The sequence below is a fragment of the Esox lucius genome, chromosome 11, assembly GCF_011004845.1.
Source record: "Esox lucius isolate fEsoLuc1 chromosome 11, fEsoLuc1.pri, whole genome shotgun sequence".
Classification (NCBI taxonomy): Eukaryota; Metazoa; Chordata; class Actinopteri; order Esociformes; family Esocidae; genus Esox; species Esox lucius.
Window position 1 is genome coordinate 3,371,887 of NC_047579.1, and position 12,806 is coordinate 3,384,692.

The following is a 12,806-nucleotide window of genomic DNA, read 5'->3' on the forward strand; positions in this document are numbered from 1 at the left end:
TAAGACTCCTATTGATATTGGTGTTATCACTACATTGGGTAATGACACCCATAGAAAGTAGAGCTTTGTCCAGTGATTAATTAGTCCAAGCAATTGAGTATACCTCTTCCTAGATACCAGAAACAATACAACAAAAAGTCACAGCGATAAAGCCTGTACACTGTGAAGGCTAACAAGGACTACAATTACATCCCGGACCTACAGAGAGCCATTGTTGGGAGATGTCTGAGATCTGGCAAGGGACTGCCAAGAACACTCTGAGGCCCGATGATCCAAGGAACCTTGGACATCTACCTCCAGTACCACTACCAACAACTGCTAACCTGCTGCAAACCCAGATCTAAAGAGGACAGGTTTTCTAAAAAGATGACATTTTTAAAACCTCATGTGAAATGAATCAACTTTAATTCAACATTAAAATCGAATAGCTGTTACTCTGTCTTTGCCAGGCCATTCCCTGAATAAATAGGCTCTATAAGACTGCATCCAGTTCCTAAAAATGCCCCCCTGCTTTGCAGACCCCTAAGGACCACAACTTTGCCGCTCCAAAGATATTTATTGAATTTTCTCTCCCCCTCCCAATCATTCCATCTTGCCTTGTGGGCAACTCCATAGCAGGTAGGGGATGGAGGAGAGCGCTCGCATAGTTCCAAGCGTGTAAGTGTGTATTTTTTCTATCTATCTATTTAATGTTTATAAAAGTGTTACGGTAATCCCAAGGGCAGTGTAATAAATTATTACACTAATGTTTTGACTGTTCCTTGAGGTGACCAGGAAACAAAATGCAAATCTGATAAAATGTCTTTGTGAGGAAAACCTTAATTCAAAGTAATAGAAGTGACATTGAACAAGGCTTTATTGTACTGACTTTGTGAAATTTGACTCAGGTTTCCACAACAGTCAATAAAATGTAATCAAAAAGGTCCAAATTTAAATAACACTTGCACTTCAAAAATATAAAATATATTAAAATGTGTATTGCACAAGAACTCCAGTACCATGTACAGTGCTTCCCCTTTACAAAATAAGAATGTATTTCATAAATGGCTTGAAAGTCTCCTAGGAATGAAACCTGTGTAGTTATTGTGCAAGTCAGGATATCGGTCACAAATGTCTCACACCAGCAGCTTGGAATGACCTGCTAAGAGGCGTCCATAGAGCCACAGGACAAACTGACGGTATTCCGCCTGCTGATACTGTTTGTGGTCAGTTCCAGATTCTTGATTGTCAGTCAGTGCATAAATGGTGTTCCTGTACTGCCTTGCATGATGAAGGATCCCCTCTTCCAAGCAGATCATCTCCATGTGTGCCCTTCTCCTAATGCACCCATCAGGTCCTTGTCCACAACAATTCTGCTTGAGGAAAACTGCAGTTTAGACAAGTACACCACGTTGGTTGTCCTTGCATTGAGGCATTGGCAGACTGCTGTAACTCCCCTGAAGTCACAGACAATAAACATTACTCCTGGGAGACAGATGACAACTTTTTCCACAATATTTTTCTCCTCTGTAGATAAAGCTGCCAACTCAGTCTGCAAGGGCAACAACACAACCACAATATTTAGAAACATGCATGAATTACTGTCTGAATTACTGTAGTTATCCTCATTTCTGACTAACTTTGTGCTGTTGCAAATGGGCAACTCTTTTCTAGTCTTCCTGACTAATAAGGTCTGCAGCTCTACCTTGGCCTCTTCTTCTCCCCCTACCACGAACTTGACTTTTTCCTCTGTATACTCTTCCACTGGCCAGAAAAGTATGTTCTTCATCACTGTGACGTATGACAGAAACATTGTACAGCCCCATTATTGTTATAGTCTGCATAGCCTGAATAAGGAACAGTTCCCTTTATTCAAATAGTGCTTTCTGCAACTTATTAGCTTATTATTTCTATAAGTCTTCCATGCTCGGCGTCATGCGTGATGACTAACTGTGGCTAGCTAATATGTCAATTATCGAGCAAACTATACAAAGCTTTATCTTGTCAACTACTGTTAACTTTCTTTTGTAAACAATTTGCTAATCTCACGTTTCCGTATTTATATTACATCAGCTTTATTTAGGTTAATTAATTTTAGTATAATTAAAATAATGGCATGTCAACTCACCTGGTTGAATGAAGATGTTTTTTAGATGAGCTAAGTGCGCAAGATAACATGTGGGGCTTTAAGAGTGAACTGTCTTCACACTAGTGACAGCCGAGACTTCTGGGAAAATTATTTGTTTTGAAAGTTACGTACTTCAGCTTTAATCACCTTCACAGGTGATTGAGAATTATTTTAAACTTTAAAATGTCAATAGCTTTCTCAGCATGTGACTGAGACATATCATTTTGATGACAGATTATTCCCTACTTTAAATTGTATATATTTTACAATTTTAACTGGAAACCAAAGGCTGTGCAGTGATTTGACTTATCTAGGTCATGTGATCATGGAGCTTTTGAATGTCCAAGCATTTTTGTCATGTATATGTAATTTTAGAAAAATATGGAAAATATTTTGTGAAAAGTAAAGGTTGTGGAACATGCAGCTCTACATAGGAAATAATGTAGCGGTAAAATGATATGTCTCTGTACAATGTTGAGAAAGCTATTGAAAATGTACAGTTTTAAATTCTTCTGTAAAATTGTGTAGGTGCTTAACTGGGAAACAAAAGGCTGTGCAATGTGTGACCCTTCCCTCTGTAGTATACATCCTTGATCTGAAGCATCTAAGTCATTTTATCAGAGAGCTATTGATATTCTAAACTGTACATTGTTTTAATGTGTTTATAGAAAATGTATTAGACAGTTTAACATCGGTTTGCGGTTTAAAGGTGGTGTAGTTGAGAGTTGTTGAGATTTGAAAATGTTGACGCTCCCTTGTGTCATGCTTTGGTTATGTGCAGACTGACTACAATGTCGCCATAAATGTCTCCAGCAATTTGAAAACCACGGTCGGAATTGAAAGGTGTGCAGTGTTATACAACTTTTTTCTTTCATAATGAGACTAACCTGGGGTTTGTAGCTTAAATTGCTTGCGAGTTACTGAGCTTTGAATGTCTGCATATCTGAATATCAAACGTCAAACGTTGTTGAGACGTTTCTAACGGTGTAAAACTCTTATTCAGGTTGGAAACATATGATTTTGGAATCAAATAGTGTGTAAAAAGATCATCGTCATAAAAATGATTGCGATCTGGTTCAAATAATCGTGATCAGGCAATGTAATAAATGCGAGAGCTCTGATTTCAATAACAAAGTGATTCAATGTGTCAAGGAGAACATTCTTAAAAATCAGCAGGTTGAAACTGACCCACAGGAATAGATGGACACTTTAAAGGTTAGTTGCTCAATGCCCCAAAAGTTGAATCAGCACCTCTGTGACCCATTTTCCACACAAACTGTTGGGAGCCTTATAAAGCTGGAATTTATGGCTGGGTTTCCTTTCGGCAATCACTGGTATTCCAGGCCAATGCCCAAAGACCTCTCAGCAATGGAAAAAGGAATATGGGCTGATGAGTTGTCTTTCACCCTACTTCCTAAAGTACATCTGGATAGGTATGTGTTTAGAGCTAGCCAAAGGATTCATTCAGCCCAAAATGTCTGCTGACAACTCTTAAACACGGTGTAGGATCCATAAATGGTATAGGCAGCCATATTGTGGAAGTCATTGGGTCTGATGTTTGCTCAGCATGGTCATATAACAACCAAGGAATGAGGCCATTTTACAGGACCAGGTGCAGCATATGGTGTTAGCTGATGGTCATTATGCAACAAAACCCAACCGCTAAACAAATTCCAAAATATATTTTATGAACACCAGGATGATGTCAAATGCCTTCCATGACCTCCCTATTCACCCCATCTGAACATCGAACCTTCATGGGAAATTCTGTAGCAGAAAATGTGAATTACATTTCCAACTCCATCCCTAAAACAACCATAGGCTTCTCTTCTTAAGAATGGTTCAATTTCACACAGCAGAGGTGTTGCTAAGATCACAATACTTTGAGGACCCTGAAAGTATTGATATAGAATACAGTGATGCGTTTTGTAACCATCACTGGTGATAAACCTGAGTGCATAGTGGTAAATAGCATCCAGTGGTTTTAATGTGGTTGCCGAAGAACACATCAGCATAATCTAAGACGGACATAAAAGTAGCCTGAACAATTTGTCTTCTATTAACACAGGACAGACAAGCCCTGTTTACATAAAGGAACCCTAGCTTGAATTTGTACTTTTTCCCCCAGTTCATTCAAGTTTTTTAAAAGACAGCCTATCATCTCACCATACCCCTAAGTATTTATATGGAGAGACCTGTTCGATTTGCATATTATCCAAGCTAGTGAGTACAAATGTGTTACTAAATGAGAATTTGAAACATTCTACACAGATCTTAAACCTGTTTTAAATGCAGACTCCAACATCCTTAAAGCTGAAGGAGCAATGGAGTACATCACTCTGTCATTTGCATGAAAATTACAATTTTTTTATATCATCACCAAGATTGTTTATATGAAGTGAGAACATAGGCGGGACAATTACTGAACCCTGAGGAACCCCTCTAAGGGCTCGGACATGACCCCGTCAACCAAGATGGCCTGAGTTCTATATTTAAGATAATAAAACCATCCACAGGCATCAGTGCCAAGTCCTATGGATGGCAGCCTACTCAAAAGGATAGCATGGTATACAGTGTCAAAAGCTTTTGACAAGTCTACAAACAACACAGCACAGTGCTTTCTATCATCTAAGGCATTTGCAATATCATTTACAACAAACATGGTGGCCGTAGTGGTACTGTGTTTAGGTCTTAAACCAGATTGATTGATGCTAAGAATATTATTAGCAGAAAGAAAAGACTAACTGCTTGTTGACTAAAGACTAAAAGATCTTTGCCAGACAAGGGAGCCTAGAGATTGAAAATTATCCAAGTCATTAGTCACCTCCCTTATGTAATGTCAGAATGAGAGCTGCTTTCCACACCTTGGGAATATTTCCTGTGTTTAGAGTTAAGTTGAAGTTGTGTGTCACTGAACCAGCAATGATGGGTGCTGCACACTTAAGTAAGTACAGGTCTAAGGATTTTTTTTAGTATCTATGGTATGCAGGGCAGCTAGGACCTCTGCTTCTGTGAATAGCTGAAAACTAAAAACAGGATTACCATTTTCCAGGGAAACTAAAAGTTGAGAAAAAGACAAGAAATCAGCTGCCTGACCAGGATCACATTTGCCACTTTTTCGTTCAAATAAAAAAACCAGCAGTGCTTATTTAAAGCATCACAGATATCAATGAAATTGTATTAAATGTCAGGTTTTGTTGTCATAAAAAGTGTTTTTCCATGGTGCTTCAGTAAAGAGACAGCCATTATCACTGTCATTAAACAAGAAACCAGGCAAGCCGACTTCAGCCAGCCCGCAATAGGCTCTGTACACCAGCATAGTAACGAACTTCCACTTTTGTCTAGAAGTCTGCATTGCAGTTTCCGGTTTACTTACTAATACTCATCCGCATTAGTAAACACCTAAACTCACAACAAGATGAGTGATGCTGTTGTACAGAAAAAAAAAGAAATATAATGTACATGACTCATTTAAGTTTCAAGGTACAAGTGGGGCATCATTTTAATCAGGAGAATATCCTCTTTTTAATAAAATATGGCTTGTGCCATTCAATGACTTCAAACGCTAGACTAGAAATAGTCAGAAAAGTAGATTTTTTTTTATATACTTCCACGTAACGCAGGTTTAAGCGCAATTAATACCATATAGGACCAGGTGTTTACTTCCTATGCCAGTTGTTATTTTTCAGTTTCATTGTGAAATGAGGTTACAGTAGTAAAATAAAAGAGGAGACCTGTTTTGGTGCTTTTTTGAGGCTATGGAATTTTAAGCTTAATTCAGGTTAGAAGAGGCTAAATGAAGGTTCGCTTCAATTCACTTGCTATGGAGACGCGCTAGCGTTCCAGCTCAGCCAGCATTCTTTTGCCGTTTTTGAGGCTAGGGTGAATCTTTATGCGTTCTATTGTCCTGCCTAATACTACACTAAAAAGGAACACAACGCTAACTAGCTTACACCACAGTAAACTACTTACCCTCGTAGTTGTGCAGATAACTCGATACGTAGAGTTTGAATCCCTTGTTCCACTTGCCTGTTGGAGCAGGGCACCAGGCATCAACAATTTGATGGACATCACTAATGCTTATTTTAGACAGGTCTTGGAGACATCTACTAAAAACTGAAATTTCGGGCAACGCAGCCTTAAGTAAACCGGAAACTGATATGCCGACATCTGGCTAAAGCGGAACTTCGTCCATACGCTTGTGCACAGAGCCTATAGCACGTGTTGATCACTACGCCACCGAACTTGACATTATATAATTTTCACTCATTAACATTACGCCAAGTTTGAATATTTTGTTAGACACCATTAACTAGTGTTAAACTGAGTAACGTTTCTTATTAAGTTTATCTCCACCACAAATGGCATCTATGGCTTTTGTCACTTGCCGTTTTAACAACTTATTAGCCATTTGTGAATGGCATTGATACAATAACTACTGTATCAATATAGGTGATGATAACAGACTTTTTTGTCAAGTGAAGAGAATCAAACAAAGTGTTTGTCTATCCTGAACAAATCCTGAGACATAATTCTAAAATCCACCAGAAATAGTCACAATATAACAGTAAACAGTTTCATTTTAGGCTTCCCATAACGTAGCTACTCAAGGTTGTAGCCAGCGATGTTTTTGTCTATCCTAAACAAATCTTTTGCCACTGGCCGTTTTAACAATTAATTAGCCATTCGTGAATGACATAGATTCAGTATCCATCAATATACTGGTAGGTGACGATAACTGGTGAGGCCATTCGAGGCTTTATTAGCGTTATTTTAGCAGCAGGATATTATGCTGGCAGCACTCAGATTTTCTTTATAACAATAAAAGCCATAATTTAAATGTATAAGGCAATATAGTTAACAATCTAGTCTGTGAAAAAGAACAGACAAGAATAACATCGGAACGGACATTAAACATAAAATTTACAGACTAGATTGTTAACTATATTAACTTATATAGTTAAATTATGGCGTTTATTTTGACAAAGAAAATCTGAGTTAGCACTGCTAGCATAATATCCTGCTGCTAAAAGAACAGTAATGAAGGCTCGAATGGCCATCACTAGTGATTACTGACTTTCTTGTCAACTGAAAAGGCAAGGGAATCGTGAAGCGTTTGTCTATCTTGAACAAATCCTAATATCCACCAGAACCGTTTTATTTTACGCTTATTACATAGCTATGTAGGGTTATAGCCAGGGAAGTTCTTGTCTATCCTGAACCTCAGCCATAATGTGTTTTGACTGTTACGGGAGGCGAACACGAGACCTGTAGTTCCAGAGCCCGCGTCTATAACCACTACGCTATTTAACAAAAGGCAGTCAGTTAGTGACACTGGCTCTTCTAGGCTGGCTCCGCTTACACGGTCCAGCAAAAATGACACAGTGTGTTAGGATGTAATTTTACAACTCATTGATTATGTTCTGAATATAACATTTTCCTTAGGTATAGAATTAGATGTTGTTGGGGCTTTCACACGACAGGCTCTAAGCATCTCAGGAGAATCAAGAAACTACTTAATGCAGAGCCAATAACACAGGGTTGCAGTGCCACTTTATGGCTGAACATAAATAAAACAACCACTTCTCCTCCAAAACAGAAGATGGCGATGAACATACACATTTTCTACTATTCGCCCAACATACTACCAACAAATTAGAGGTGAACCACAACATCAGCTGAGAGAGACGAGGCGTTATTTTTGCACTATTCTATGTTTTAAAATGACCAAACTGCAGCTGTTGAATGCTTACCTGACAGAACGTTTAACGGTGGTAGTGCGGGAGATTCTGGACGTGGTCGGGGACACAGTGACGGAGTACAGAGAAGAGACAGCTAGAACGAAGAGAGAGAATGAAAGCACGAAGAGAGAAAATGAAAGCCTGCGGCGACAGCTCCGGGACATCTTACTTCTCGCAGAGACAGACTGGCGTAAGTACATTTTAGTAAATTGTTTTTGTTTACTTGTTGCTAAAACAGTAATTAGTTTAAAAGCTGGCGACTAGCTAGCTACAACTTTGGGTGACGTCTGTCTCTGTCTGGTATGACTTGTCACTGACAGTAGGTCGCGATAAGTGGCCGAATTCGAAATATCCCTGCAAAGCACCAATTTTCCTTGTCGTATGGAATTCATTATGGTGCCATATAGACTTACTCCACATGTTACTTATTCACTTGCCTTTGCCTAATGGATGTTTCTATGCAGGATCCACCACCCTTTCTCCCTCCGGGCAGCAGCCGCTCTGCGAGCAGGAGTGGAACTCCAGTCAGGGCCAGGCCCGTGACCCAGAAGCCCTACAGCAGAGCCAGGTCAACAGACGAGGTCTCCAGACACAGACCCAGGTAGGTTTGAGTCAGGATGGAGGTCTCATAGCACCAATCCAGGGACTCAATGAAACAGTCCGAATAGCAGAGAAGCCCAGTCCACTGGAGGCAATCCCTAAGACGGAGCAGAACTCACCCCCAGAACCCAAGGGTTTTGGAACCACTTCAAATTTGGCCCCGTCTCCATTCCCATCCAGTGCCCACTGTGTTGCAACAACCGGGGTAGCAAACTCTGAGGCACCGGCTTTTGGGGTGGAGGATGAGAGGTCATCTCCTGACCCAATCCAGGGACGTGTCAAAACAGAACCAGAAGAATGCGACATCACAGTGAACCTCGCCGACCCTGAACCTCACCTCAGTTCAGGCTACCTAGGTCCTCCTGTAGCACTGCTAGCCCACAACCATGAACCCTCGGGCGACGCTGTCTTCAGAGATCTTCCAGACATGACTGTCTCAGAGGTGCATAACATGCCAGTCCATGACCAGCAAACGCATGAAACTGAGCCGGAGCTCGAGGATGGCCCATACAACGAGGGTAATAACTGTCCCCCGTCCAGTGGCCCTGAAGGACGTTCCCACCGGTGCACCCGCTGCGGGGAGAGTTTCAGTCAGGCGGCCAGCCTCCGCCTCCACCTCCACTGCAGGAAGCCCTATGCTTGTGAATGGTGCTGCAAGTCCTTTGCCCAGTCTGCTGACCTGCGGCGCCACCACCGCATCCACACGGGGGAGAAGCCCCACCGCTGTTCCTGGTGCTCCAAAAGCTTTACTCAGAGAGGCAACCTGAGACGACACCTGAGGTAGGCATACATTATTGTGTATTGTAGAGCAGAATTTCAAACCCAGTGTCCCTACAGTGCTTACAGGTGTGTGCAGCACTGTTTTAATGAGGAATGTATTTACATTATTCAATGAGACTTACAGAAGTGCATACATTTTCATAAAAGACCTTCTGACCCATCTCTACACTCCATCATGACTCAAAGGGGTATAACAACAAATGTCTTGATAAATGTCAGTAAGCCCAAAAGCTATCATTGGAAGAGAGGTTCGAAAAGTTAAACTTTAAAACCTGCAACTGACATTTGTCACCTAAAATGTTGCATGGACCACAATTGAACACAAAAGGTTGTGTTTTCGTTGTGACAGAACATTTCTTTATCACAGATAATATTCACAAAGTTTGATGAAATTGCATTGGTGAGGGTAGAGCAACATTACCAGATGGTAATTTGCTGGCTTTGCTGCATTTCAGTCAGTCTGAACCATAATCCTAAGTCCTTAACATTAACCTGAATTAAAATGTTAAGGTTGCATATTGATATCATAGAGTTATAATAAAAAAGATTATGCTTTCCCAATGAATTCTGACCCCTGATTTGTTTTTTCTTTTTAAACACTGAAAACATATTTTAAGGTGACATTTAATTTGTTGAGAATTATTATTTTTTAATATTTGAGAAATAAAACAAAATATTTTGAAATATTTTGCTTTCATATAAATTCAACCAACACACTTATATTTGGTAGAGCCAAATGATGTTGGCCGATTTATTTTTGGCATATTTGCTCCAGGTTGTTCAGGTTGGTTGAACGACATTTGTGGACTGACATTTTAAAGTAGTGCCACAGATTCTTTGTGGAATTGAGATAAGCACTTTCACTGTGCCACTGTAGGACATTAACTTTTTAGTTCTTGAGCCGTTCCAATTTTGATTTGGCCTTTGGCTTGGGTGAGGGTATTATCCTTGACGTTTGTCCAAAAAAACTCTTGCAAACTTCAAATGTGCTTTCAGATGGTACTTTTTAGTTGTCTTTTTTCTTGCCACCCTCCCATACAGGTTCCCATACATACAGTTCTATGCAGAGCTCTTAATGTTTGGCCAGTGCACCATTGCTCCACTCCAATCCAAGCCACTGAACTCTGTTGCTACTTCAAAGTGAATGTTGGAGACTCACAGCTGTATCTTGAGGCACAGCCGTATCTTGGCAGCCCCTGGCTGGTGTGATGCATTGTCTACTTCATGGTTTTTCTCCAAATCCTCAACCAGATCCTTGATCCTGTGCTCACTGTAATATCCATACATTTGGATATTATTTTCTACCCCTTTTCCTAATGTATGCGTTTGTATTATGTATTACCTTATGTTTAACTCCTGTAGAATGGTCTTTGGTCTTTATTTTCCTCCAGATCCACAGCCTGACTTATGATCTTTATAAATGATTTTTACTGTAATACTAGTGAATAATTGATCTGAGTACTTGAGATATTCCACACTTAAACTTTCTCGTCCTAGATAGGTAATACTATTCTGGATCTTGTTCGGTAAGGGAGGAGGACGAGGCCACAAGTTGTGTTATTGTTAAGAGGCAGGATTCTACACTGCCCCTTTTAATATATATTAAAGTTTTTTTATTTATTTATTTTTCTACAAAATGTGTCTGCAACTTTAATGGTTGACAAGTGCAGACCAATGTTAAGGTGTGTCCTTGTTAAGGCACTTTAAACTGGAGGTTTAATACTTATGAAAGCAACATATTTACATGTTTATTTTCCTTACAAATATTTCCAAACAATAAAACCAATGTCACCTCACAGAACCAAATTAGTGTTCCATTTGTAATTCAGTATTAGGGCTGGGCATCTGCAGTGATCTCCTGATTTAGATTTCTATTCAAATTCCCAATTTGATTGCAATTTGATTTTAATTTAGTTTGGATAGTGATAATTACATTACTCTGCTACCTGTTCGGATAAACGAAACAGTCATTTAAATGAATGATAATGTAATTAAGTCTTTAAACCAAACCTTAGTGTATGTTTGTATCATCACAATCAATTATCAATTAACTGCACCTAATTATCAGTTATAAACATGTTTTCTGCCTTGCTTGATCTGTTATTCTCTGCAAACGTGAACAACCACTGTTCTGAGCAGGAGGACCTGCAGAGATTACCTGCTGCTGAAGTAGTTATTGATGTAACCACGTCAATCAGCAGCTTGTGTAAAGGCAGGTCTGGCAACTTCTGCTCCTCTCTAAGCACATGGCTGACCCTAGTGCTACAATGGAAAAAAAGGTGCAGTGTGCCTCACCCGACCAAGCAAGCATGCTGAAGGTTTGAGAGAAGCCTGCGATTGCAAGTTTCATTTGTGTTCAAAACCATCCATGCCATAAGTGTCATATTAGCAGCATTGTCCATCACACTGGTTGGTTCTTTCTCTCAAACCTCTCACTAAATTAACACTTCCAAAGAGAAAATGCATAGATTTATAAAACAGTTTTCTGGATTTTAAAGAAACGATTTCAGATCGTCCAATTCAGCAAGGAATTGGTCAGGGGTTGAATTATTTTGCAAGGCACTGTATTTTCAGGCATTTCTGCTTTACTGGATAGAGGCAGTGGGAAGAGTTTGAGGAAACAGTTTTTCATGAAAGACCACTGGGACAGATTTAAACCCATGCTCACCTTTCATGAAAGGGTGATATCCTTTGTCCCAGAATGGCTGCTGTAGACCCACTGGTTGTCTTGTCAACCCATTAGTTGTTGTTGACATGGCTAGTTGTTGGGTTAGTCTCTAAACACTGTCGTATTGTTATATCATGATGATTTACTGTTATTAATTAAAGGATCCACACTGGGGAGAGACCCTACAGCTGTCCTTACTGCCACAGGACCTTCAGCGATGGGGACACCATGAAAAAGCACAAACGGACTCACTCAGGGGAGAAACCCTACCGCTGTGTCCAGTGTCCCAAGAGCTTCACGGTAGCCAGCGGACTGCGAGTACACCTGAATACACACCTGGAAGATGCAACACAGCTTATCACATGAGGAAATGGGCAGCAGATTGGCTAATTAGTGGCAGAGTTTGTTACACATGGGGTGTATTCACTACAAAGCAAACTAGACAAAATGGGGACTTGCCTACCTGAATTTGTCCAATGAGAAAATCCTATTTTCTTTCCCATTGCAAAACTGTTTTCCATAGTGTGCACTGTTTTTAACATGAGGATGTGAGGAATCTGTCAAATGTTGATTAGCGTTAATGGTTTTAGCCCTAGGAATATCTACTAAATGTATTTATTGGGATTAATTAAATCACTGAAATAGAAAACTAATGGATAATATCATTTTGGCTGATGTTTCCAGCTTAATATATGTGTGCTTGTGTTTCTGAGAGAAAAGGAATGATAAACAGTAATTGATTTATAAAATTATTAAAACCACATCTGATTCCGTATTTCTCTTTCTACATCAAACACAGCAGCACCACACTAGTAGAGATTATAGAAAATACTCTCGGTAATAACGTTGTAGAACTATAAACGCAGTTTGTATTTTGAGGGGAATTTCCTTTCACCAAAATCCGTGACAT

The 12,806-nt window shown here is 39.8% G+C and overlaps 1 protein-coding gene and 1 long non-coding RNA gene across 2 annotated transcripts; one reads left to right on the top strand and one right to left on the bottom strand.

The window, feature by feature from the left end:
* Positions 1-463: 463 nt before the first annotated feature.
* On the bottom strand, positions 464-12,040 carry LOC105012823. The gene is made up of 3 exons (XR_828183.4): positions 11,897-12,040; positions 7,861-7,942; positions 464-1,352 (listed from the first exon to the last, which is right to left on the bottom strand). It is a non-coding gene; the product is annotated as an uncharacterized LOC105012823 (long non-coding RNA).
* On the top strand, positions 7,702-12,657 carry LOC105012824 (zinc finger protein 629-like). Its single transcript, XM_010873922.3, has 3 exons — positions 7,702-8,038; positions 8,313-9,228; positions 12,058-12,657. The coding sequence occupies exons 1-3, from the start codon at positions 7,831-7,833 to the stop codon at positions 12,260-12,262; spliced, it is 1,329 nt and encodes a 442-aa protein (XP_010872224.2). The 5' UTR covers positions 7,702-7,830; the 3' UTR covers positions 12,263-12,657.
* The last annotated feature ends 149 nt before the right edge of the window (positions 12,658-12,806 follow it).